The sequence below is a fragment of the Harpia harpyja genome, chromosome 2 (assembly GCF_026419915.1).
Source record: "Harpia harpyja isolate bHarHar1 chromosome 2, bHarHar1 primary haplotype, whole genome shotgun sequence".
Classification (NCBI taxonomy): domain Eukaryota; kingdom Metazoa; phylum Chordata; class Aves; order Accipitriformes; family Accipitridae; genus Harpia; species Harpia harpyja.
Genome location: NC_068941.1, coordinates 45,646,140 through 45,672,843, shown reverse-complemented (window position 1 = coordinate 45,672,843; position 26,704 = coordinate 45,646,140). Strand labels below are relative to the sequence as shown.

The window sequence follows — 26,704 nt, the reverse complement described above, 5'->3', positions numbered from 1 at the left end:
GCAGCTTTACTGAGAAGCTCTAGATGGCTGCTCAAACTCTTAGAGAGGCAGTCATTAAACTGCTGCTATTCTACAGCCTCTGCAGGCCTGAGTGAATCTAACTAAGCTCAGATGTGGGAGAGAATCGGGCTCATGGGAACTGTGCCTTCTAACTTTAAATTCCAGCTCCTCTAAACCTACCTGTCATCCTTCTCTGAATCCTATTCCTTTCATGGGCTAGTTATTAAGTGTTTCTAACACACCTGTTAGATCTGTTAAAAAACCTCAGAGAAAGAAACTTGGTAGCAATTCTTTCTTACATACCATCTCAGGTTTAATTTACACTTTAATGTATGTTATTACCAGCTCAGGAATAGCCAGGACTATACGTGAATTTGCATATATCGACGTGACCACCACAACCTAGGAAAAGGGAAACATAATTCAGACGCAGTGATTTTATTTGGCTGACTTCGTTATTATAAGCCTGACCGTTGTAGTTATAAGGAATGCAGAGTATCACAGGTTTGCAAGCACACTGCGCTTTCTAGTCCTAAGGATTGATATGGAAAAAGAATAGATCTGTAAATACTGTGGAGTGGAAAGATACAGCGAAGTGTATGCCCTGTCCCCACCAACTGTGCATAGATGAAGAGCATCTCATTCTTATCCATGACCTTACTTGAAAACCTGCATGGGAAAAGCGCTCAAAGATGTATATTCCAAAAGGAGGATGTACTGGCACAAAATTAAGGGGCTACAGATGGCTTTCAATGGCATAATGGCACTAATCCCAGCCTCATTTCTCTGTTCAAACAGCAAATTAACTGGCACGTGCACCTCACTAAGGATGTTTATGGCATACTTTGCAGACATGCACAGCCAAAGAGGTCACGTTTTGAACCTGTAAATTACTCACACATTTTACAATTTAAATAAACCTGTAGATTTATTGTACAATAGTACAGCATGTGCCTTTTTAACCAAAAGCTCAGCATCACACAACACTTTAATCTTCCATTTAAACAAACACAGCCCTACAACACAGCTCAGTTCAGCTAGGAAAGCTACATAATGAATGAATTTATTGAGAGTCCTGCCTACACTGCTCTTAAGGATGTTTACCTACAGCAAGAACAGTGGCAGTGGTTCTGGTGGTGCAGCATTTAATCACTTTAACCTGTTCTCAGTAATAGCAAGCAGTCATCTAGAGCAAAACAAAGAGATCATTTAAGGGACACCACATTTAATTGCAAATGCGTGAAACAGTAGACCAGAGGATGTCACACATGCAATACAAGTACGGATTAGAAATCTGTTATGAGATCACTTTGATATAATGTCTGCACTAACTATGCCACACAATCCACCACACAGGAAGACTGGATGCATGACAGGCATCACATCATGTAGTAATATTGTTTGGACTGAAATTGTTAGGTTTGGAAGGGGCAGAGGAGGGTGTTCTGTACAAATATACACTTGCCTTATTACATTAGTTTACAGGTCAGAAACACTCCTGTAGCCATTTGCCCACATGCCAGCAGTCTCTTGTTATAACTAATTTTTAGATTGTTTGCTTTGATTTTACCTGGTTCAGCTGAAAACAGTATTGTTACCTCCAGACACAGAGTGTGTTTTGTGCTACATGTCTTAGCCTTTCAAATTGTCATAAACACCCGAGTTGGTGTAACTGGGCATCCTTTATGCACGCTCTTGTGCATAGCTAGCCACAAGTTGTTACAAAGACATGTTCACATAAGATTCTTCGTTTGCCACAGGGGTTCCTCATCGCAATGGAGATTCAAAGTTCATCACTGCATAATGACTTACAGCAAGTGAAGCTCCCCTGAAGTTTGTAATTAAATATCTACTACCCAAATGAGCTACAGGTTACATAGCAAACTCTTGATCAGAGAGAGAAAGTTTATGCCTTTTTATTGCTGTTCAATTTATCAATGAGTGTCAAACCTTAAGCCTGTTACTTTAAAGGATCAAGTGCTATTTTTATTAAAGAATTTCAAATTCTCAGAAAACAGTATTTTCAGCAGATTTTTAAATACCCAAAGGAGGTAAATTTGGGTCCTACACCTGAACATGTGATTTTTCACTTATGGCAGGAGCATGATAGTGCATTGTTGGTTGGTTCTGAACAGTACTGAACTCCTACAGCATCAACTAAAATAATATGTTAATCAAAACACAGACAGTAATACTAAAGAAACAGAGGAAGGAAGTCTATACAGAACATCTGATCTTGAATTAAAGTAGACCAGCAATAGTGTGTAAGCTTTCAAACAGATGAGATGCTTAGCTGCTATCAGTTATACCAAATTGCACACACTATGGTTCATGTATATTGTCTGACTCTGCAAATTTCACTCATCTTAGACAAAATACTAAAGCAAGCTAATTCAAGTATACTAAAAAAAAGAGGAGGAAGAAGGATCTTTTTAAATCAAAATTGCTTTTTGTATCATCTTCAAGTATTTTGAGAAAACTTCACCACACTGAAAAAATTTTCACTTATCTGTCTTGCTTCTACTTTTAGATAAGACTAACCAGCAGAAGAAACAAAGTTGGGAACAAAACCATTCTTGGCTTGTTAGACTAAATGCGTGTCCTCAGTAGACTTCCAGTTCATTGTCTAAACTGTAATGTTTTGGTAGCTTTCAGTGAACATATGAACTTTTGGCTGATTATCTAGACATCACTGACACATGTAATGATTGTTGAAAAGGTAGTTATCTAATTAAAATAGACATCACCTGAAATGATTTTTTTTCTTGCTGTAAAACAAACACAAGCAGCATATTAACAAGATGCACAAGCTCTTCTTCACCCATTCAGAATTTTTAATTTGCTTAATAAGTAATAAGAAATAATTAAAACCTGATCTTGAAATATCATTAACAGTTTAAGGAATAAAGCTCTCCTATTTCCTGAATTCATTCCATGCCATCTTTAATAAAAGAGCTTACGCAGATTCCTTCTGCTTACTAAAATGAAGTCAGCTTATGTTTCTTACATTTTTAAATAGCCCCAACACCAAAGACATACAAAATGTTATACTGAATTTTAATCCTTGTAAAACATTACACCACACACTGTTATTATAAATCTTTTCAATAACATCCATTATAGAACTCAGTAAAGAGCACTGCCTACTACTATGCACTGTCAAATATTTCTGGCAGTATTGGGAATTGACTACAGCATATTTCTTTTTTAAAATCAAGAGTTAACCTACATATTCTGAACTTGCAAATAATACACAACAGATTGTACTTCCATATAGGCTGCATTCACTCATTTTTTTTCTGATTTATATATAAGAGTAAATTTTCTATAACAATATGAAAGAAAATTAATAACTTATTTATCTAGCTAGGAGGCTAGTAGTTATCTGTAATCATTTTAATCAAAAGATGACTGAAAAATTCCAAGTTAATTATTGTGAAGTGCACAAAATCTAGAATATAGGGACTCTCCACAGTACATTATACTAAGTCGACATATAATAGATTAAAAGCTGTAAAGCCAAAGTCTTCATTTAAAAATTTAGTGTTTCTGACATCATCTTCCACCATTCCATCAACTCTTCTTTCTCTTCTTCTTTTCTTTCAGACAGTGACTCCAGTTCAAAATCAACCTGAGTAAGAGACACAATCAAAAACATCAGTAAGACTTGTAGAAAGAGAGAAGTGTAGGCTTTTAACAGTAATTTATTGAAATAAGTTGTTTAACACAGACATGGGGCTTAGGAAGGTACCTTCCATTTTAGGCTAGGTTTATTCCAAACTGTCTCAAAGCTAATTTAAATATGTGCAATACTTGTATATCAGTACAATAAACTTATCTAAAAATGCACATAGGTGAGCAAAATTTCCAAAAGAAGCCAGACGTATGTCCAGTCTTTGACTTGCCTAAAAATTTCAAAAAATATGGGCCAATGAAATTTAAATTGAATAATAGCCAGTCACATAAATTACCTAGCATATAATAAAAAGTATAGTCAGCATATTGCTGTCTAACACCCAGCAATGCAGACCCCCAGCATATCAAAACACATATTCAATTTTATGCCATGAATAAGATCCAGGGAGCTTTTCTGACACACAGCTCATTAATGTAGATATGATGTGCTAGTGTAGTATATCCTAGTATATGATACACACTAGAGAAATAAGCATTTATTTAAATTGTTAAGAGTGGAATCCACACACCTGTATAGAGGATGAATTAAAAATGCTTCTGAACTCTTAGATGCAGCCTAGGTCTTATTCACCATACATGCTGGGTATCTACACAAAGAAGCGCTCCATCACTATCTTTCTGCAGAGAGCTGAACACTGGTTTTAACCTCTGCAGGTAGTCACTTGACAATTTAAATTAGAAGTATCAGGTCTCATTGAAAACCTCAACATCTCTTACTTTTTATGTAGCACTATTTAAAGATATTCTGTAATCTTCTGATTGGCTATTTACACATCAACCAATAAAAAAAAGTTTAAGTATCACAATATCACCCTTCTCTGTGTCTTTTCATTTTAAATAATACCAGCAGGACATGAAATGAGTTTACCATGAGATTACTCTCTGTGGCTTGTGCAGCAAGTACTAGAAAAGTAGATTTCCAGACTGTCTTCTAAATTAGCATATTCTGAAATATTCTGAAAAATCACCTCCTGCTTATATGTATACATGAACAAAAAAAAGAAAGAGACTTTTTTATATATATAATAGAAGATAAACTAACACACGCGTGAGCACTTACCACAACCGCAGGGCTAAAGGGCACAGCCACTTTTTTAGTTATTGCTAGATAGCCTGGTGCTGAGGCTGTAAGTTTGTAATTTCCAGGCACAAGCAATCTCCAGTAATCACCATCCTTGGCTGTAGAGAAGAGGAAAAAAAATCCACATAAATATGTATAAAACTAATCACACAGCTAAGTAGAAGGGACCGTATATCTTGTCAGACTTCTGTATTCCTGTCAGCCCTTTCCTTTTGTCTGTCTGAAAGGATTCTTCTATAAGGGCTGTACAAATATATTATTACAGATTTTCTTCCCTTCTGGTAACCAAAACACAGATTTAAAATCCGAAGTTGTGCTGTAGCCTCCATGAAAGATTTTGCCTGCTGAGGCTGAAGGCTGTCCTGCACACTGAAGAAAAGGACAATATGGGACATTATTCTACTTTAGAAGCAACCCCTGGCCAATGTACAGCTCCTGTTAAGTGTCTGAGTTTCAGTTTGCAATGCAATGTGAATTTTTAATGTCCCTCAGTATTCTGAAAATCCAAATGTAAATACATTTGATTCTCATCAAATTTAAATAAATAGGACCACCTTTCTCAATTTATCTTGCAGAGAAAGCTATAAATCATCATTTCCTAGAATATTCCATGTGTATCAGCCCTGAATCATCACTATCTAAATGTTTCAGTATCCAGGCAATGTCTAGGTCTTTTTTCTTCTGTTTAGCCAAACAGAGAAATGAAAGTTTGATCCACTCAGGCCAAAGAAAGGCTCCTACTGCACTGAGTGTTACTGCAGATCATCTTTTTCAGTCATAGAATAAAAACACATCATCCTCTTCTCTAGAAATTACCATCTCCCATTTTCACAAAGACTCAGATCCTCCGTCCACCAGCAGTGGGCAATTATCTAATTTGTCACAGGCTAATACTCTGAATTTCTCTATCTCCAGAAAACATTGCAAGGCTGTTCTAAAGGCCAGTTAGCAGTGCCATTTGAAAGACTTGGCCACACTCTTACTGCCAATTCCTTAAATGCTTTTTCAGCACAACTTCAGCTACACAGCACACAGAGGGAAACATTACTTAAATGTCTGCAATTCGCATGGTCAGAAAATGTCAGTAGTCAGTCCAGTTGTTCCCAAACTTTTCTCTTCATAAAACAGAAAGGAAGAAAATACTGCTGCAGAACTACAATAATGATCTATTCTAATTCCTGGCACTGGAACAAAGCTGAATTTTAACTCATGAACAAAGGAGCAGGGGAAAAAAAGCCAAAGCATATTTATCCTTCTTTTTGAATGTGCTAAAATTCAAGTGCTTGTTTTCCTCACTGTTTTGACAATAGATGACTTCCATGATTATACACACACAATGTGAGAGGAATCATGATTACATGCTTTTTTGTACCATAGAAGCATGAGCTGTAGTACCGTATGCATCACTCTCTCATACCTCAAAATACCTCTTTGCATGGCTTATTCCCTTTTTATTATCCCTGAAAAATTATTTCCAGCCTCTATACTTTTTCCTTTCTTATATACAGTGAAAGAAGGTGGCTAATGCTATCATGGACTGTTCTGCTTGGCAGAAATACTGGCCTCTTTGCAGGTGATGTGAGAACAAACACAAATCGAAGCCAACTGAAGGGTCTACCAGTCCTGTTTCATAGTATTCTGCACTTCTGTAACAGTATAGTGAGACATATCATTGAGAAAATGACCATAATGTAAGCTTATGCATAAGGCAATGACATTTTACTATTGTTTTTCTAATTAGTATCTTGTGCAAACAAAAAAAAAATGTCATTCAGAATAAGAAAGCATAGGTCTACAGGGAAGACTGCAAGTTGGCACTGTGTGAGCTACCTTTGAATTCATTCATTTATTCAAAAAGCACAACACCATCGAAGAAGTGACATGCAATTTTCTATGAACACCAACACGATACTTTCCTCTTTTAGAACCGCTCTTCTAAAAAAAGTCACAGAATTGTAAACAGCAGAGAGAATTTATCTTCACAGGAGGAAGTTAATGTAAACTGAAAATCTGGCAAGAATCTACATACCAAAAGATATGGTCACATCATAAGCAATATAACACTTTTGGACCACAATTTAGCCTTCAAACTCAAAACAGCACTGCCGACAGGACTTTAAATCCTGGCAGAGCTGTGAAACACTGCTTGCACCACAAATCAGAAGATAAACTAAGCATGAATAACCAAGACCCACCAGAACCAATTCACGCCAGAGATCCATGAAGTCCCAACAACCAGTCTCCAGCTAATTTGAGAGCAAAACACAAGAGAAAAATTCATGAAATCCTGCAGGCAACAAGCTTCTTGAGGCACAACATGCTTTCCTGGCTTCAAACTTTTGCTCCTTTAAACCTTCAGCTAATAAGATCTGAAATGGCTCCAGGCTGCCAAGCAGAGGGAGAAGCAGCGTATTCCAGCACTTCCTGTTTTGCTGAAGTACAACACTCACCTGATGTAATATCATGGCTTATCCCCTCCACAGAAATTGTAGCATTTGCTATGGGATTGCCCTGAAGATCTTTGACAAACCCCTTCACTCCTCGATGAATCTAAAATAAATAGTCAGCAACACATGGGAAATCACTGGAAAATTCTTAAGAAAAGATGGCATTTACGTCAGTGAAATATCTGTTGATATATCTAACGATGCATGTCATGGATCCCACCATCTACATGCTGACAACTATCAAGGATAATTACTAAACAACATAATGGAACAAACAGTGAAGAAGAAAAATAATTCAGCTGGTAGTGATACTAATTTATCTGTGCAGTGCAAGCATTTCTCAGAAATATGCAGCAATTCATAACATGTAAACGCTGACTTGAAAGTCTTTGTCACTGGGGATTAGTGAATGTGCTGAAAAGCTTTGAAAAACAGCCTAAAAAAAACCGCCCTTTTTTTAAAAAAAAAGTTTCATCAACTGTAAGAATTTAGGGCTAATAATGGGCATAACTGCTTAAAAGTGAAACATTAACAAGGTTAATTGCAGGCACCTGGACTTTGATGGGCAATCCCTGTGTGAGATGCTTGAGCTCTCTGTTGTGCACCCAAAACCTCCAGGTCTTTGAGCTGGGACCACACAGAGTCACAACACTCCCCACGTGGCCTGTGAGAGAAAGGTGATGGGGGGTCATGTCCTAGCTCCTTCTTCCCTCTCAGGCAACATACTCCTGGTAACAGCACCAGCAGTACCTAATCTGTCTGTTCCCAGCACATACAAAATTAAAGCACTGATTTGACTGCAGTGTGGTGACGAGACCAGTCCTGCTGGTACTTCTTGAGCATGGTCTGAAAGCAGACTGAGCTCCTCAGAGGCAGGAGACTGAGGGTCAGCTACCTTTTCACAGCCTGAGATAGGGAGCTCTCAGCGCTGGGGAGAATGGGATGTTTTGAACCTGTGCAGAGATGCATCTCATTGGGAGCCTGGAAATTAAGCAGGGAAGTACTGTGGAGTTCATGCCTCATTCTAATTCTGTGATATTTGAAAAGACTTGTGGATCACAAATTCTGTTTTGAGATTTTGCTGTTCCCCTTTATGAACCTGTATAGTGTATTCAGGTGCTATAATTTAATTCACCAGATTCCTCTAATCTACGCTGTGGAAGAAGCCTGACACAGATTGGCTTAGAAAAGCAGAAAGCTCATATTTGCACTGTCCTCAGCAATCATGGGGGAGCTGGAGCATAGAGCTGGACCTCTTATGCTGTAGGAGGATAAAAACCAGTGCCAGATAGACCATCTGAACTTCAAGGGTGAAGTCAGAAGCTCTGCAGGAGCAAAGGAAGTTGGCAAAATAATCTCTTCCACGTTAGTAACTTTGAAAATGCAGTGACACCATAGTTTTCCATGAGTCAGAGAAAATCAACCCATGGGCAAAGCAGATGAACAATTTGAGATGGATCCCATAATAAATGGGTAAAAACCTGCAGGGTGGGTACAACTTTTTTCCTCAGCCCACATAGAACTGACTAATAGAATGGTATAACTCAAACATTTCAAATATTCAAATATTTCAGATTTCTGGCTAAAACATTTCTGCACAAATAAGATCTTAAAGAAATGAACGTATTAATTGACCAGCTCTGCTAACAAAGTATGTTTCTGACTTTGCAATCCCAGGTGTGCAGCCACTAATGATATCAGATAAATTTCTGATTTTTAACTACAGTATCCAGGTTTCAGAAATTTGATACTCCCACACTGCTTGGAACCACCATTTCAGTGCAGCCTGTTACACTGGCATGAAATGATTAAAAAGCCCCAAAACCAAAAACAAACAGACAAACAAAAACAAAACAAAATAAAAACAAACAAACAAAAACCCACAAACACACACATAGATCTGTTTCAGGAATCTTAACTTCTAGCAACCCATTAGCACAAGATTATCTCAACCCATGACTATGCTTTACACTTTTAACCAGATTTTGTATATTTTTTAATGAAATCATCACACTGACAGCTCTACATTGACTATCAGCAGGTCATGCAATTAGAGAGCAGCGGAGTATCTACAAAACCAGGATTAGAGATGTCCCCCGATGTTACACTGGACTGCCAGGCAGCTACAGTCTAATCCAGCTGTCTAGGCTCCCTGTGCATCCAGAGTGATTCATTCCACATCTGTACACACACTTTCATATCTGTAGAGGGCAATCCATCTCTCTTAGTATACACATCAGTGCTGGGTACATGAATTATACACTCTGGTGATGTGTATTTCTTTTCATTGAGGAAGCCGGCACAATTTCAAATTAAATGTCTGTAACAGCTTAAATTAGGTGAGATGAATTCCATACTATAACATCTGCTTTCTTTTCCCCCCCTCCTCCATATATTTAGAAAGATCACACAGGATTTACCACCTTAGAGACATATAAGAATTATGGAGCACCAATTGGATTAATATGAAATTTTGAATTCAATGTTCACACAGCACAAAGTTTAGAAGTTTTACGTACAACAACTAGAGTTTTGCCATCCTCTTTTTTGTTACCTGCTCGATGTAATTGATAAGAGAATTCTTGTTGTCTTCCCAGTAGCCCTTCAGAGTTTCTTCAGGTGGGAATTTTTCACAGCTAAGCTCCACTGTGATTTCAAAGCAGTTGCTGCTGAGGTAATTAAAATCCTGCATTCCTGCAATGCCACAAAAGAGAGATAGTGATGCATTTTGCATTGTTCTGAAGTAAATACAGTAAAGGGGGGGGCACGTGAGATGCTGGGGCTGTTAAGGAAAGAATAGCTATTAATACAGTTGGTGCGGTTCCATTTCATCAGCTTAGTTCTGAAATCAGAGGCATTAAATCAGAGAAACCAGGAAGACAATTAATTCCCAAAAATATTTTCTTCCCAAGAAAAGTTTAGAAAAGACTTAACACCTGGCCTATATACTTCTACCTGATATTGCACCTGGCCTGTATACTGCTCCTACCTGACATGTGTTTTTCAATAGCTGACATATACTTTTTTATCTCTTCAGGAACAGAAAATTATTTCCAATTATGGCTAAAGTATTTTCAGATGAAAGTAAAAGTGATCACTTTGTAAACCAGGAAGAATGACAACTAATTATAAAGCAAATGAAACATGACAAAGTGCCTTTGAAAAAGAGGTTTATAAAGACTGGTCAAAAACGTGGTGGTTTTTTCCTGAAATTATCGGGTTTCAACTCAGTAACATTTTACAAGAAAAGCATCTGTTTTCTAAGGAATATTCTTTGTCAAGCTTCTCAGCATAGATTCCAAGTATTTTTGCTTTTCCACCAAAAAAAAAAAAATACAAAAGCAAACTTCCTATAAACTTCATTTACATGGAAATTTTTCCATAGATGGGGGTGTTTCCCACCCACTCAGTGCCTCTGCAATATCAATAATCAATACATTAAGAGAAATATCATTATTAATACAACTTTAATGATAGGCATTTACAAATATATACAGTGGTATCATCACTAGGAATACAAACTTTATGGGAAAGATGTACTCTCTTAGACTTCTGAGCATCTCCTCTTACTACATGGAAATATTGGCTATTTTCTCAAATCAGTCAACCAATAACCAAAGTGGTTTCCATTTTTGTAACTGGATCAACCAGCTGGAGAGGGACTGTGACTGTCCCCAGGAGGATTATAAATATATTCTTTACAGAAGCTGATGTAGAATTAGCTCTTGCCTTCCCAGTCTATCTAGCTAGCAAAGTCAGTGGATTCTCAAATGGAGCACTGAAAAGAAAAAGGCTACCAAGCTTTTTGAGCATCCCCATGGAGGTCACTGAGGGATTTAAAAGTGCTTCAAACACAGCTAATTCATTCAGCCCTGTGATCCCCCACACAACCTATACATAGGAGACCTAATGCAGTCTCTTTACCAAAGCACCACTGTTCTGCACCGGTCCAGAAATGTCCAGAGTGCTGGTGTCCCATCCAAAAGGGAACACCAAGGGCAGCAAACAGATTGAGTCAGGTGGGATTTTGCCAACACATTAGGGTGAATCTATTTTCTGCCAACCAGGCAATCAGACTCCTAACTACTGATAGGAACAGGGACTTTTCAGATTCCCAAAGGAACACTTTTATTTCTAAGCCTTTTTTAGATGGCTGAAAGATGAGGACACAGAAGGCAAAGGTCCTCCTGGGAGGGACGGCTCTGATGTCCCACCAGGCAGAATGCAGGATGGACCATTCAGCAGTACACAGCAAGAGAGCAGCGGAGTCATGAGTAAAATGCTGACAGCAGTGTTGACTGCCAGGCATCTGTTCCAGACACTACATAATGTTGTTTTTCTTGATTTTTGCCTTTCTTCTACAAGAAAGAAAGAATCCATGAAGAGGAGAACCGGGAGCCGAAGGGCATGATGTAATTTTACTGTGGTGCCAACAACTCTTGACCGTTACTGCTCCAATTCTCTGGAAGTTTCTCCCTCCCCGCCACCTCCCAAAGCAAGGTGATACTCAGGATTGCCATAGTTTCTCAAGGACAGAATAAAGAAGCAGTATATTTTCCAGTTTTGTGCACAATGTCCATATCCTAGAGTTTGCTTCCCAGCTCCTTGCCTAGGCCACAGTTTATATGTGTGGCTTCTGAAAAAATTCAGCTTGAATCACTGAGCTGCAGGTGATGATCTGACTTTCTGGGGCGGAGAATAGGGTGAAGACAGCCTAGATCTAAACTATGGCCTACTACATCTGTAATCTAGAGAGCATCAGGCTGGCTACATACGATCTGCACTATTTACCTGCCTGTTCAATGTGGCGATTAGATGCAATATCCAAGAAACCAATACATTTCAAAAGATTTATTCAACATTGTGGTGACTTTGCTGCCACTGGTCAAGCTCCTTAACTACCCTATTCCTTCTTGTTATGCACATGCCATACATCACATGCATGCACACCACCACACTCCCAAAGCCTCTCATTTTAACAAAGGATAGCACAAAACTAACTTTCCTATATGTTAACAGGGACCACTCTCTGAATATTGGAAAGTTTTAGTAGACCTCAGGTATAACTGAGATTTCATGCCCTTCACTGCTGACCATGAGTAGGACTTTTCTTTGAAAATGAGCAACACAAACACTCCTCTGTTGCAGTGCTCTACTGTCTTGAAGGACTACAGTGTCTCTATGTTAGTACTCACATAAATAAGCTTAGAATATGGGACAAAATTAATTTCTTTAGCTTTTAAGAAAAGGAACTCCAACCTTCACAAAGAAAGTGGAGTGCAGGGTGTGCCCCTGGAGTCCAGGCATCAGAATTACTTAGACTTTGAGTTACAAGCTACAGCACTAAGCTAGTTCAGCTTCTACACATATAAAGACAGTAACTTTTAGCAGGACTGGATGAGGTTGAGCCTTGGGCGTAACAGGGAGAACATGTGCCTCCTACACGTGTTCTATAAAATCCTAAAAAAATTTACCTAACATTGCTTCCAAAACTGGTAACATGAAAGGTAATTCAAGTTAGGAATGAATTAATTGAGTTCCAAGAATTATTTGAGAGTATCTGAAAATAAAAAGACAGTTAAACAATAGCCTAATGGTACAGCAATGTAAGCTGCTTTGAAATGCTATTTTTGTAATGACACAAATCTGATTAGACTCAGGTGACTTTGTAATGACAGAACAAGCAGAATGGACATGTGGCTAGCTAGTAATTCATTGCTATCTGCTCTTCTCATTTATATTTCCAAATAGATATTCCACACAAAAGGTACATTAAAAAAACTTTATCGATGTTGAGAAGTTATGCATTCAACAGCTAAAAAAATGCCAAAATTAAAGCTGTCTGTGCAAATTTATTTTGGCTTTCTTGAGAATAAGTGAAATCATTAATTACACACTGATAGGGAGAAGTCCAGTGTTCAAAATAGCATGGATTTTGTGTTTTTTCCCCAGGGTCTGGTGGCTAAAAGGGCGTTTCCTGAACACAGAAGAACGACCTCTCCGCCTTTGCTTACTGCTCTCTGAAAAACCTACAAGGATCAACTAATTACAGATGACAACTAATACAAAGCAAGGGTAACAGGCATCATGGTCTCAGATTTAGCACAAAGATGCTGTTGGGGGAGCTATTTTCTCTGTGCCCCTGCTCCATAGAAGAAAATAACTACTAAGCAGGTAACAGTGAGAAAAACCTCACAGCAAAGTATATTGAGTGACAGAAGCAAGTGTCAAATATTCCTGTACATCATCTGCTCTCTCCACCCCAAAACTTGAATGGAGAATTGCCACCTTGCCTGAGGTTAATGAGGAAATCCTGAGGTTTGACAAGAGGGAAGGACAGAACATGAATGCAATGGAGGGTTCATCTTTACTTCCAGTTTGAGACAAGGGCTGCTACCAGACTTTTTGGCCACCAGATGTTCAGCCTTCCAACTGAAAGAACCCAGGTATTCAGAAAAACATATGCAAAAGCAACCCATGCTCACAGGAGAGAGCCACCCATGTATTATCCCCGCATACTAAGGAACCAGCCAAGACTGCTGCTGGCCCACCACGTAGTGCTGTCTTTTACAGAAGGTAGAAGTTCCTGTGGGCGAATGATACGGGCAACGAAATTGATGCAGCACAACTGGGGCACCATAATGTGCTCTATAGGGCAACACCAACTTTAGTAGTTTATTAGAAAGAAAAATCAGCCCTTCCTAGGTCAGAGCTCTTGGTCTGATGAGGAACTGTCCAAGGCAGCATCTAGGAGAGCACAGCCTCTCTCACTTAGCACAGCTGTCCTCCACTCTCTCCTTTTTCCTTCCCTCACCACTGCTCTGCTAAAGCCATGCACTCCTTTCTACACCAAACACAGCCCCAGTACCCACCCTCACCTATTTTCTCTCTATTCCCAGTCACTTTGCTCCAGTTCTCCTCCTTCCTCTATAAACTTGTGGCAAGTTCTCTTTTATTTTGCCTCCATTCAACCCAGGGAGATCAGACAGGGATGCAAGCCTAACCTCTAGATGCCCACAGGACACTGAGCTACTCTCACACCCTCTCAGAGGACCCAGAACAGCCCGCAGCAACCCAAAGGTGCAAAGGCAGAGAAGCACCACGTTAGCTCCAAACTGGCGCAGATGCCATGCAGGCAAGGTCTTGGGAGAGTTTCTCTTGATAAATTCTGAACTCTGGTAAGGATATACGATGCAATACTTTTCCTAAAGCAATACAAATGGCTTTTCAATAGCTTATACCACTGCTAACTTTGAGTGCGTTACCATATGAATAGCAAAAGATCACTGATACAACAGATAACTTATGTGCCACATTTCAGTTTCCAGACACAGCTTTTCGGACTAAAGCTTCCAAGAAAATTTGCACTTGAACTAAGCAATGTTTAGTTATTTTCCTTAACACTAGACATGGAAACAACAGTACTGTTCTCGCTGAATTATTTTTGCTTTTTTAAGTCAGCCTGTGGCAAACATTACCGTGGATGTTGCGTTCAAAAGTCACAGCTTGCCAGCTGATTTCTACACTTGGAAAGAAAAACAGATTCATGTATGGGCCAAAGTATATTGTCACCTTTCCATTTTTTATTAGCTGTACCTTATTAGCATCATAGATCCTGGTTAGAACTAGGATTCCTGTCTACTAACTTCTGTACAAATACATGAGAAAAAGAAAGGGCTCACTTGGGGAATTTGCCGTCTAACTTAAAATAAGATCCAAAAGGAGGAAATAATTCAAACTTTCCAACAAGTTTTTCCAATGGAAAAATGTGCCTTTGGCATGTGCAGTTTAGTCAGAATCAAAGCATTTCATCAAAACAATGGCAAGACGGTTTTTTATAGCATTTTCCTAAGGAAAAAGAAGCTGAAGTTAAATATGTCCATGTTTTTATAGTTAATATTTCATTAAGATAATTTTTGGACTGAATTGAAACAAAAATTAACTATTGAACCTCTCAATATTTTATTTATATTCAGTTTTTTTCAAATTATGCAAACTCTGTTTTGTCAAGGGTGTTTTAATGGTTCCAATTCAAAGTCTGTGGAAAGTTTCATACAAAGGGAAATTTTTGCTTTTCAGTTATATTCCGAAATGTCAACATTTTACCTTACACCCAGTCTGTGGTACCTGTGGTACCACAGCAGAGGAAACATGCTGCTCCTGTGAAGATTGGGAATAACAACTCTAAGTTTAAGCAGGTAATAACGGGCTGTGTGAGCGCTACCAGTCATTGTTCTGCTTCTAATTTCTTCACACAAGCTTAATTATTTTCCTTTTCTAGTGTCCTGGTTTCAGCTGGGATAGAGTTGTCTTCCTAGTAGCTGGTACGGTGCTATGTTTTGAGTTCAGTATCCAAAGAATGTTGATAACACTGATGTTTTCAGTTGTTGCTCAGTAGTGTTTAGACTAATGTCAAGGATTTTTCAGCTTCTCATGCCCAGCCAGCGAGAAAGCTGGAGGGGCACAAGAAGTTGGCACAGGACACAGCCAGGGCACCTGACCCAAACTGGCCAATGGGGTATTCCATACCGTGTGATGTCACATCTAGTGTATAAACTGGGGGGAGTGGGGGCGGGGAATCGCCGCTCGGGGGACTAGCTGGGTGTCGATCGGGCGGGTGGTGAGCAATTGCACTGCGCATCATTTGTACATTCCAATCCTTTTATTATTGCCGTTGTCATTTTATTAGTGTTATCATTATCATTATTAGTTTCTTCTTTTCTGTTCTATTAAACCGTTCTTGTCTCAACCCACGAGTTTCACTTCTTTTCCCGATTTTCTCCCCCATCCCACTGGGGTGGGGGGGGGGGGGGTGAGTGAGCAGCTGCGTGGTGCTTAATTGCTGGCTGGGGTTAAACCACGACATATAGTACCCCCTTTACTGTAACAGGAGCAGAGTTAGTCTACCACCTAAGCTGTCCTAATGTTTTGAGAGATTCTTACTCATTCCAGGTAAAAATTTAAAATTCATTCAGAGACTGTAATTGAGTATTAAGAGGAAAGCAAACAATAAAACTGGTACGTGTGTTTGAGGTTGTCTGGTACAAATCAACAAAGCCAATGCACAGGCAAATCACTCCAACACAAGCTGAGTTTCTAGCTCAGAAATCCCCAGCTCAGTTTTCACTCCAAAGTTTTGTCTGAGTATAGCAGACACAGAAGACCTAAAGATTTAGATATCCCAACACCTTTTTGCCTCAGTTTACAAAGAAAATGACATAAAAATTCTTAGTAAAAACAAACAAAATGTCTCATTTCAGGCTACTCTTATAAGACTTCTCCTTGAAAACTAGCATTGAAGTGGCCGCAGTATCTCTGCTGTTCCTCCTTGCACAGCAGGCTCTACCAAAGTCTAGGGGAACACTACCTGGGCAGGAATCAGGCACTAATTAAGACACAAAGTATGGAGATGGAAGTATCTTCATGGCTGGATTTTGTTCCTGTGGAAATCGAAGGCCAAACTCCCATTGTCAATAACATTGTAAAATCAGGCTTCTCCACTTCTTTCAAGGTTGGATGCTTTCATTATTGAGGTTAAAATGAACAGTCAGTAGCCTGCTGTCTCTCATCAGGGTTTGCTAGGGGATTTTTTTTACTCTTTTTTTAATTAAAAAAAACCCTTAAGCTCTCATGGTAGCATAGCAATCACTCACCCACTGTAGAACTAGTAAATTTGCAAACCTTGAGTGGAGAAACACTGTATAAAAAGCAATAAAAGAGGAATATTTTAATAGGCATTATGAGATTGTGTAGATGTACTGTGGTGAGTGATCTTTCGCTGATTTAGCCTTAACCACACCAAAAGTTGTGAATAACCTGGTGGTATTCCAGTCTGTAATTAAACCAGTGAAAACCCAAGCTTAAAACAACCACCAGTGACACCGAACCCCACGCAGTGGGGCTCACCTCCCGGGACGCTGTACCATGCGCCGCCATTAGTTGTTCCATCCACAAAGCTGCTGTCATCGTCATTTTTGCGACATGGTGGTCTGTTTGGATCAGACATAGCAGGATTAAAAGAAGAATAACTTCGAGCCAGGCTTTGAAAAATAGCATCATCGGGACAGGAGCTGTATTCGTGAGCACTGCCTAGGGAAGAAAAAGAGTTCAGGAACAAGGATTATTAAAAGGGCAGTCATATTGACTGGTTTACAACCTAGATTACCAGCACTGCACAGCAGGACTGTGCCTGGAAATTCTCTGGACACAGGTAAGTGTCCTACCGCATCACAAACTAATACAGCATTACCTTAATAACATTAACATTTCCCCAATACATCATCAATTGCCTGTACCAGGTTGCCCCATTATTAAGGTGACTATTTATATCAGTCCTAATATTTATGAAAATATTAATTTAAAAGTGCACCACAAAACACACGGTACATGGGCAAAAGTGTCTCCCTAGAGAGTTTTATAGTCTGATATTAAAACGATTTGCAATTAAAATGCGATCAAGTAGATTGAAGGAAGACAATCAATCACAAACAATACCATCATCTCATGACCATTTCAGTCATGTGCACATCCTGTACTGGCAGAAAAAACAAACTAATATTGCCGTGTGTTAAATGGTAACATCTCTGCCATCATCTCTGTGATCCTTTTTATATGGGACCAATACTGAGAAAGTGGAAACAATGATAGTTGTTTCTATTAGCACAGTACCACTTTCAGAAATTCATTTTTTAAAGGTGCAAGTAGAGAAACCTTAGATCATACAGGCAGTCTAGACACATCTCTCTTGCTTCAGTTAACAGGGCGCAAACAGCCCCAGCTAATTTAAGTGCTAAGTTGCCTCGATTAAAATATGTGAGGGACCATGATTTCCTCAGGTATTACATCATTTTTATGACATAACTCTACTGAAACAAGCTATCTATCTTCAAAGCTAGAAAACATGGCCATACACTGACTAGCTTTAAATGTCATTAATATGCTAAAATAAGTCATTACAAAGCCATGACATGATGTTTACAGAGTGGATCTTAGGTAGCAGTGAAATAAGTATAGAATGTAATTTATATCTCCTACTATTTCATGTTAACTTCTATTACATACCACTCCGAGTCTCATCATAAGGATAGTTTGCAACAAGGTCTCCTCCATGAAGATTGGCAGAGAGCACAAAGGGAATATCCATAATCCAGTGAATGACACCTTTCGTTTCAGGAGCAAGCTACAACAAATATTGTTACCAGCAGTTACAAAGTGATAATTCAATGTAGAAACTTATTCAGTTATTTATAGTGGTCTTAATTATTCTCACATACATTGACAAGCCATTTAAGTGAACAGCAATTTTATTCTGGCTTCAGAGAGAAATGAATCAGTCCTTTACATCAGAACCAGTCTAAATTACTTCAGCAAGGCCTTTGATACTGTCTCTCATGGCATACTCCTGGAGAAGCTGGTGTCTTGTGGCCTGGATAAGTACACTATTCACTGGGTGAAAAACTGGCTGGATGGCCGAGCCCAGAGGGTCGTGGTGAATGGGGTGAAAACCAGTTGGCGGCGGGTCACGAGTGGTGTTCCCCAGGGCTCGGTGTTGGGCCCTGTTCTGTTTAATATCTTTATTGATGATTTGGATGAGGGGATTGAGTGCACCCTCAGCAAGTTTGCAGACAACACCAAGTTGGGAGGCAGGGTCGATCTGCTTGAGGGTAGGGAGGCTCTACAAAGAGATCTGGACAGGCTGGATCGATGGGCTGAGGCCAACTGTATGAAGTTCAACAAGGCCAAGTGCCGGGTCCTGCACTTCGGTCACGGCAACCCCATGCAGCGCTACAGGCTTGGGGAAGAGTGGCTGGAAAGCTGCCCGGCAGAGAAAGACCTGGGCGTGCTGGTTGACAGCCGGCTGAATATGAGCCAGCAGTGTGCCCAGGTGGCCAAGAAGGCCAATCGCATCCTGGCCTGTATCAGGAACAGTGTGGCCAGCAGGAGCAGAGAGGTGGTTGTTCCCCTGTACTGGGCACTGGTGAGGCCGCACCTCGAGTACTGTGTTCAGTTTTGGGCCCCTCACTACAGGAAAGACATTGAGGTGCTAGAGCGTGTCCAGAGAAGGGCAACCAAGTTGGTGAGGGGCCTTGAGCACAAGTCTTATGAGGAGCGGCTGAGGGATCTGGGGTTGTTCAGTCTAGAAAAGAGGAGGCTGAGGGGAGACCTTATCGCTCTCTACAACTACCTGAAAGGGGGTTGTAGTGAGGAGGGTGTTGGTCTCTTCTGTCAGGTGTCTGGAGATAGGACAAGAGGAAATGGCCTCAAGTTGAGGCAAGGGAGATTTAGGTTAGATATTAGGAAAAATTTTTTTACTGAGAGGGTTGTCAAACATTGGAATGGGCTGCCCAGGGAAGCAGTTGAGTCACCATCCCTGGAGGTATTCAAAAAGCGAGTGGATAGGGTACTCCAGGGCATGGTTTAGGGGGCGTGGTTAATGGTTGGACTTGATGATCTTGAAGGTCTTTTCCAACCGAAATGATTCTATGATAAATAGATTAATATAAGTCTAAAACTGGTGTAAATTAGTTCAGAATGAGACCACAAATAAAGCAATCTTTTACTTCTTCCAATTACAGCTAAAAAAAAGCCTACCAAATTTAAAACCATGGAAAATAAACTAATTCAGAATAAATGTTGGTAGGATGCAGTCTATTCTCTCCACAGAAAGTAAAATTAATTCATTTAATAATTTGAATTTGAAGACAGAATATGGCTATTAAGGCCAGAACCCTATGGGACTGCAGTCACAACACTATACCTCCTGTGGGCGTAAACACAAGAAGATAGAAATCCCTCCAGATATACGTCTGTATATTTAAGGCTTAAGCTTAACAGAAATGCATATGCGAGAATAGCTATCTAGCCAGCAATGTAATTAAGTACAATACACAGCTGAATTTCTGGCAATGGTAAAAATGCAGAGTATCTGCAAGAATAGCTTCAAACCAAGGGAGAAGGCTATGCAATCTCTGGCCTTAAAAATAAAACATGCTTTGAATGAGGAATTGTCTAAGGATTAAGCAATATGGATCAAAAGGGTTTACTACAGCAAGCCATTTTGAGCAGAACTTCAGGAAGCATCAGACACATAAATATAATAAAATGAACAAAATATTTAGAAGAATGTGAATTGTAAAGACCATACGCACAGCTCTTAGAGGTTGCTATAGGTCTGCTTGTGTAAAAGAGAAGAGATGGGCAGGTAAGTGACCTGATACTCAGTCCCTACTTACCTTAGGATTCTGGTCCACAGCTTTTTTCATGTTTTTCAGCAGATGGTTGTTTGGGCCACCTTCTTTCTCATTAACATAGACTATTCTATCAAGATCTGGGAAATTTCGGTTTAGATCTATCCCTTGGGCATTACTTCGACCAACAAACCAGTCTTTAAGTTCACCGGGCTAGATGAGGAAGGGGAACAGAAAGAGAAGGGAGATGGGTAGATTCAGGAGATTACATATCAAGCTTTATATGGATATATTGAGCCATGTAAATTCAAATCATGGGTTTACTTCTCATGTTCTTGAGAATAAGAAGGGATCACGTGGGAGTAAAGAATTCTGAAGCACTAAGAGCTGAGTCACCCCTATTTCTTCCTAGAGCTCTGTGGGAACAAAATCAACCTCTACTTCACTGAGGGTCTTGGAGGAAAGGATCATTCTCATAGTGGTACATCTGGACTAAGGATGGGCAAAATTACCAGCAGCATCAGATTTTTCAGTGCCTGCTGAGTCTTCCCCTGAGACCCAGCTTTTCCCCATTGCCTGATGCCCATGGTCGTGAATTACAGACCTCATTTTAGTGAGCCTCAGAGCAGCTGTAGATTTATCAGCCAGCCACAAGGAACGTTTGCACTTGTTTCAAAGTTCCTCTGAATAGCTTCAGGGTAAAGAAGGACCTTAATCCTTATTTACCTGAGATTTTTATTTTTATGGTGTCTGTCAGCTTTGTTCACTGAAAAGGTAGCACTGAATAAAGACGCAATGAGGATTTTTGCAAAACCTTTTCTTTAAGCTGAGTCTCTAAAATACGGTTTGGGTTGCATTAAGGAAATGCCTTCAGAGCGCATAGTTTTCCCTAGCTTGTCTCTGTAACCTTTCAGTACTCTTTAAAGTAGGTTTAGTTTGATTACTGGCTTTAATCTTGGGGTATAGTGAATCTGTCACACGGACTGTGTACAGAATCAAGATACTTGTAAATTAGAATAACAGTGGCACTAAAGCAACTTGTATTATAAATCGTATGTAAGTTGTACGGCAACCATGTAAAAGCAAGTGTACTTTGATTAAGGAGCAAAAGTTTCAAATAATGTTATTACAGAATCTCTACAGAGAGAGATTTCAGAGAAAAATACTGCACCAATTTGAGGACAGCTTCTGCTTCATTGCCACGAGAGGGAGACATACTACCGAATATGGTTTAAAAGAGGTCTGTGGTTTGGGGGGGGGGGTTCATAGCCTTCATGAGAATCAGTTTAATAAAGATCTTAATGAGGTTTGACTTATTTAATCATAAATAAATAGTCACATAAAAAGATTCAACATTTCCATGTTCATTTAAAAATAAATGCTCCTTGTAAAGCAAGAAAATTCTTATTTTTGTTTAGAACATAATACACACGAGAAGCTGTATATAACAGAGTCCTATTCGCCCTCTGCTAATTATGCATTAACACATTACATGTTTCTTGACTGAGTCGTCATCCTAAAATACATGCTAAATTTTCTTGACTACTGGCTTAATTAAAGTACCTCATGCCTGAAATTTAGAATCAAACTTATTCATATTAAAGAGATGGCTCACAAAGTTTACTTGTTTTGGGATAAAGCTCTGATGAAAGTGAATAATTCATGTAAGAGCACTTACATGAGAATATTCTTAAAGGAAACCTCAAGTTTCCCTTTTCTAACACTTTTGAAACATCATGTATCACTAGAAGTTACTTGTTTAGGAAACAGTTTGGTCAGTGAACTTAGATGAAAGAACATGCATAAACCATAAACATTATATTTTAAAATACAGTAAACTCACTTACAAGAGAGACGGCTATTTGTTGAAAACCCAAGCATAAAATCCGCTTTGTTAAACAGAACAAGCCTACTGTACTATTAGGAAATACTTCAGTTATGTTGTTCTATTCAACAATCACCACCAAGAGTTCACGAGCCTGTAAAACTGCTAGTCCAAGTGTCATTATATTCCTAAGGTTGATACAGAAATTGATAACTATTCTTATACACATAGCCTTACAAACCTGGGACGCTGCCTTCTCAAAGCCATCTGGGTTCAAAGATGGCATGATATGGATACGTGTGCTATGGATCAAGTTGATAATAGTTTCATTGCCTTTCTGGTATTCGTTACACAAGTACTGAGCCAAGAAGATGAGCAACTCCCTTCCAACAGCTTCATTTCCATGCATATTCCCAACATATTTAAATTCCGGTTCTCCTGCAAGAAAAAGGAAGAACGTGTCTTAGACCAACATATAAAAATCACCCATGGACTGGATCACACAGCCCACCTGAGATGTGGGTATCACTATTACTACAGCTGGTCACAGTATCCCCAGGAAGCTACGAGCCTCCTTCAGAAAAGTGGATTTAGGTTTTTTTCTAAACTCTGGCTAAACAAATAGTAATTCATATTCAGCTATTTGCCAAAGGCAGAGAAAGAAAACTGGAGGACAACACAGTATGCCAAAATAAATGCTAAGCACTGCCATTAACATTGCTACTGTTGAGATCTAATACAATTGATGCCTCAATACTACAAAAGAGTGTCTTGATTAAGTAGTTTTTAAATATATATACTGACACTAACAGAGCTTCTTATCTTTAATGTTCTCTCCAAGATTAGGTTAAGCTTATCGCACTACACAGGCATTAAACTGCAATTCTTCTACTAAAGCATTGCCAGTGAACAGCTGTTGATCCTAGTGATCTGAAAAATCTTATGCAGCAGATGCTTTGGATATTCAGCTCAGACTTTATGAAGCAAGTGTAATAACCTAACTCATAAAATGAATCATTCCCATTTAACATTCCAATAAACAGTCCAGTATTAAATATATGCTTAAACATTCCATATATATATTCATTAATATGTATGCAATGTTTATGCACATATTTAATGATGATTTAATATATATTGTATAGTCATATATAATATTCAATGTGTAATATGTATTCAATATATATTCTTTATATATAGAATACATATAAGACGTCCAATATTCGCAATTGCTCATTAGTCTCATTCTCATGACTGGAGACATAAAAACCACGCAAGATATGTCTTACAGAGCTCTGAAGGATTTACCTTTTAAAAGACTACATGTTGGGCCCTGATTCCCGAGAGGTTTTAGTATACATGTAAATACCTGAATGAGATTAAAAGGATTGTCCTGGAACTAAAATGAAGACTATGTTGTTTTCTGGGTTGAAGCCCCTTTTTCCTTATCCTTTTCCTTTTTAAATGCAGTTCCTCTGTTGTTGTAACAGTTTTAATTGAACATTCTGCTGATTATATGCTCTGAATAGTCTTTGAGCATACTTTGTGATAGCCTTTAGCACTATCCCAGGGGCAAATTCAAGCCAGGAAGAGTGTTACACAAAGGAGGTCTAAATAATTGCTAATCAAGCACACAGACGTATCTACTTATGACTCTTCAGTCTGTGCTTGTTAACCTTAATCCAGTGAGTGATAAGATGCTAGCAGACACAGTGCTATTAATACCGTGACTTCTTTCCTTCCAGCTAACATGGTTTTGTACATATGGATTTGTCCCTGAAATTTTTTGCCAGGTAGGTTACGAAGTTTTCTAGTTTCAGTGAAATAGTTTCATTTTATCTCATAGACACAATGCCATGACTGTGACTAAAACCCTCCATTTTCTCTTTTGGCACTGAGCTCCTATTTATTGTTTCTTCCTACCTGTTAATACCAGGGAATGCAAGAGGTCTAATCATCAAGAGTAATCAGACCGTGCAATCAACTGGATCCCATTAAAACAGATGGCTACTATTTAATAAAATACACAGCACTGCACATCACATATACTCAGAATACTCATGCATATGTATATTGGCATGTTACTTATGGGAAGAGTGCTTCACAAGCTAAGAGGCGAATTTGTTGCTGCGGTAAATATGAACACGGCTGCATTTTGCATTTGTGGTTTTCCCTAGGACATCACTAAAGAAGCCTGAAAGAGAAATATTTTCTCCCGATTCCCAGCCCTGTGCATTAATCACCTACCTTTCTCTCCTACTTGAATTTTACAGGCCTGGTTCAAATGAAGAAACAGAAACATATATTTACCATAGGGTACTGCTTGGCCTCCTCCCCAGAGAATTGTTAACAGTGTTTAGAAGGGTTGAAAACAGTCATGGGGTCTATAGTGAACCAAGAGTACAGCCTCATCTACAGTGTATCTTCAGTGGTAACGACCTATCTCAAATGAGCATTAAAAGCTAAAAGGAGTTCAGGAAGAGGTAAAGAGAGTCATTGGAAATATGGAAAGTCTTTCCTATGAAAAGTGATTGCAGATATCAGCCCCATTTTCCTTAGGAAGAATAATAAGGGACAGTCAAATATACCAAACATTATGGCATGGAGGAATCGGTCTGGAAAGCAGCACTTCCCTACACCACGAAACAAGAGACAGTGATTTTCAGTGAAAGGGAACAATGACCATTTTTAGATGGATAAAGAAAACATTACTTATAATACAATGTGTGAAACCAGTGTTCAAAGAATCCTGTTGGCAGCGAGATGTCAGCAGAACTCCAAGTTTTGCTAGCAAACCAAGACTTAAAAAAATGATCTAAATGCAAATGCAAAAGAATGAAAAGGGAAAGATAACAGCGAGATGAATAACAGCCCTGTTTCAAAACTTAACTTTGTGTTCATATATTACCTCCCCTGGGCATTTTCTTACACCTTTCTCTGAAGCAAAGAAATCCATCTCCTATCCATCCTGTGGCTGCAGAGAACAAGGCTGCGCAGTCCACATGCGTGGGAACTGTTCTCTGCCAGCCTCCAGCCCTGCCCGTTTTCTTACTTCTGGGCACAGCAACCAAAGAAATACTGGGTTTCTGCTCAATATCAGAATACATTGAATGTCAGACTGTATCTGACAATCTTAGGAAAACTTGTCATCATTTCAACAGTGTAATTTACATCTAAAAGAACAATGGAAAGAATGGGTCTTTCTCATACCTAAACTTTGCAGCTGCTCCAAGGGAAACAAACTCGATTTTTACTGTTTATTTCAGCAGAAACAAATTAATGCTACAAGCTGGCTGTGGGGGCATTAGCAGTTCGTTCATTAGTTGTCCAAGCCCATCATGGGCAAAGTCAGGGAGTCCATTCTAGAAAAAGGGACAATGCTGCTAAAGTCATTAGTTATCATCACAGTGCCCAAAAAGCCGAGGGAGCTTCCACAGGCTACGATCTGCTGATACAACTTTGCAGTTAATGAAGCCCTTAATTTGCATTTGCATTTCTGCCTTTCTTGTTAGAGTAAAAACTGCAACTCAGGGTGTACTTTCTGGAAACCTTTTTTTTTTTTTTGAGTCACTTTTACCTAAATTCTTTCCTAATTGTCTTTTTCTCTAGGACAATGAACTCCAAGCTGGAGGGCAGACTGCTAGCTGAGGCCAACAAAAAACCACCCATCACTCTGTTGGCTGAGTTAAGCAAGCTCAGCTGCCCGAGTTTTAGTGAATGACTCTGCGATGCAGCCAGCATCCCAGGCCCACTATGGCTCCTGAAGGAACCAGCTCCTTGTCCTCCACTGCATGGGCTAACACAGATACCTCAAACGCTGAGGCTGCCAGCCATCTGGTCCTTAAGCCTTAATGCTTTATGGGTTCCCTGGTCTATTCATTGAAATATGTCCTGCCACACCATTTCTACATGCTTGAGGCTTCTCTGGAAAACAGCCCACCCCATGGGGAAAACAGCCTTCGGTCACTTGTTGCTAGCATGCTACTTAGCTAGAGGAAGAGCTGCCCTTCCCATTAATCGTTCATGAGCCATTTAATGCAGACCTTAATCACCCTTCATAGGATTCTGCAACTGTAATTGCCTCACAGAATTTTTTTTTTTATTAAAAGACTCTAAATGTCAATTTGATGAAGAACTTTTAAACGGTTTCTTCAAACTAGTAGAAACACTTCTGTTCCACTGCAGAATGGGAAGTAGCTTTAAGGGAGAAGAAACTTGAAGAAATATAACTGGCTTTTCTCATTTACTTCACCCCCGCAAAAAAGTAAAATTGTTTTAATGGATTCCCATGGTCCAAGATATGATAAACACAAAGGAACATTTCTGTTGGTTGAATATTTAAAATACTTATTTAATGAATTTTATTAATTTTCTGATTATATATCTTGACAAACGATAATCTCTCATTCACAATAGCAAAGGTGTATCTTGTCTAACAATGTGAGTATGACATTTACAAATGCTTACA

At 39.1% G+C, this 26,704-nt stretch overlaps 1 protein-coding gene across 1 annotated transcript in view; it reads right to left on the bottom strand.

Moving 5' to 3' along the window:
* Positions 1 to 901: 901 nt before the first annotated feature.
* The window catches only part of CPE (carboxypeptidase E), a 63,448-nt gene continuing 37,645 nt past the window's right edge, over positions 902 to 26,704 (bottom strand). The window contains 8 exon segments of the mRNA XM_052781007.1: positions 902 to 3,631; positions 4,757 to 4,875; positions 7,228 to 7,327; positions 9,779 to 9,918; positions 17,131 to 17,313; positions 18,286 to 18,403; positions 20,457 to 20,624; positions 22,478 to 22,674. Coding sequence (XP_052636967.1) covers positions 3,533 to 3,631; positions 4,757 to 4,875; positions 7,228 to 7,327; positions 9,779 to 9,918; positions 17,131 to 17,313; positions 18,286 to 18,403; positions 20,457 to 20,624; positions 22,478 to 22,674 — 1,124 coding nt within the window. The 3' untranslated portion in view covers positions 902 to 3,532.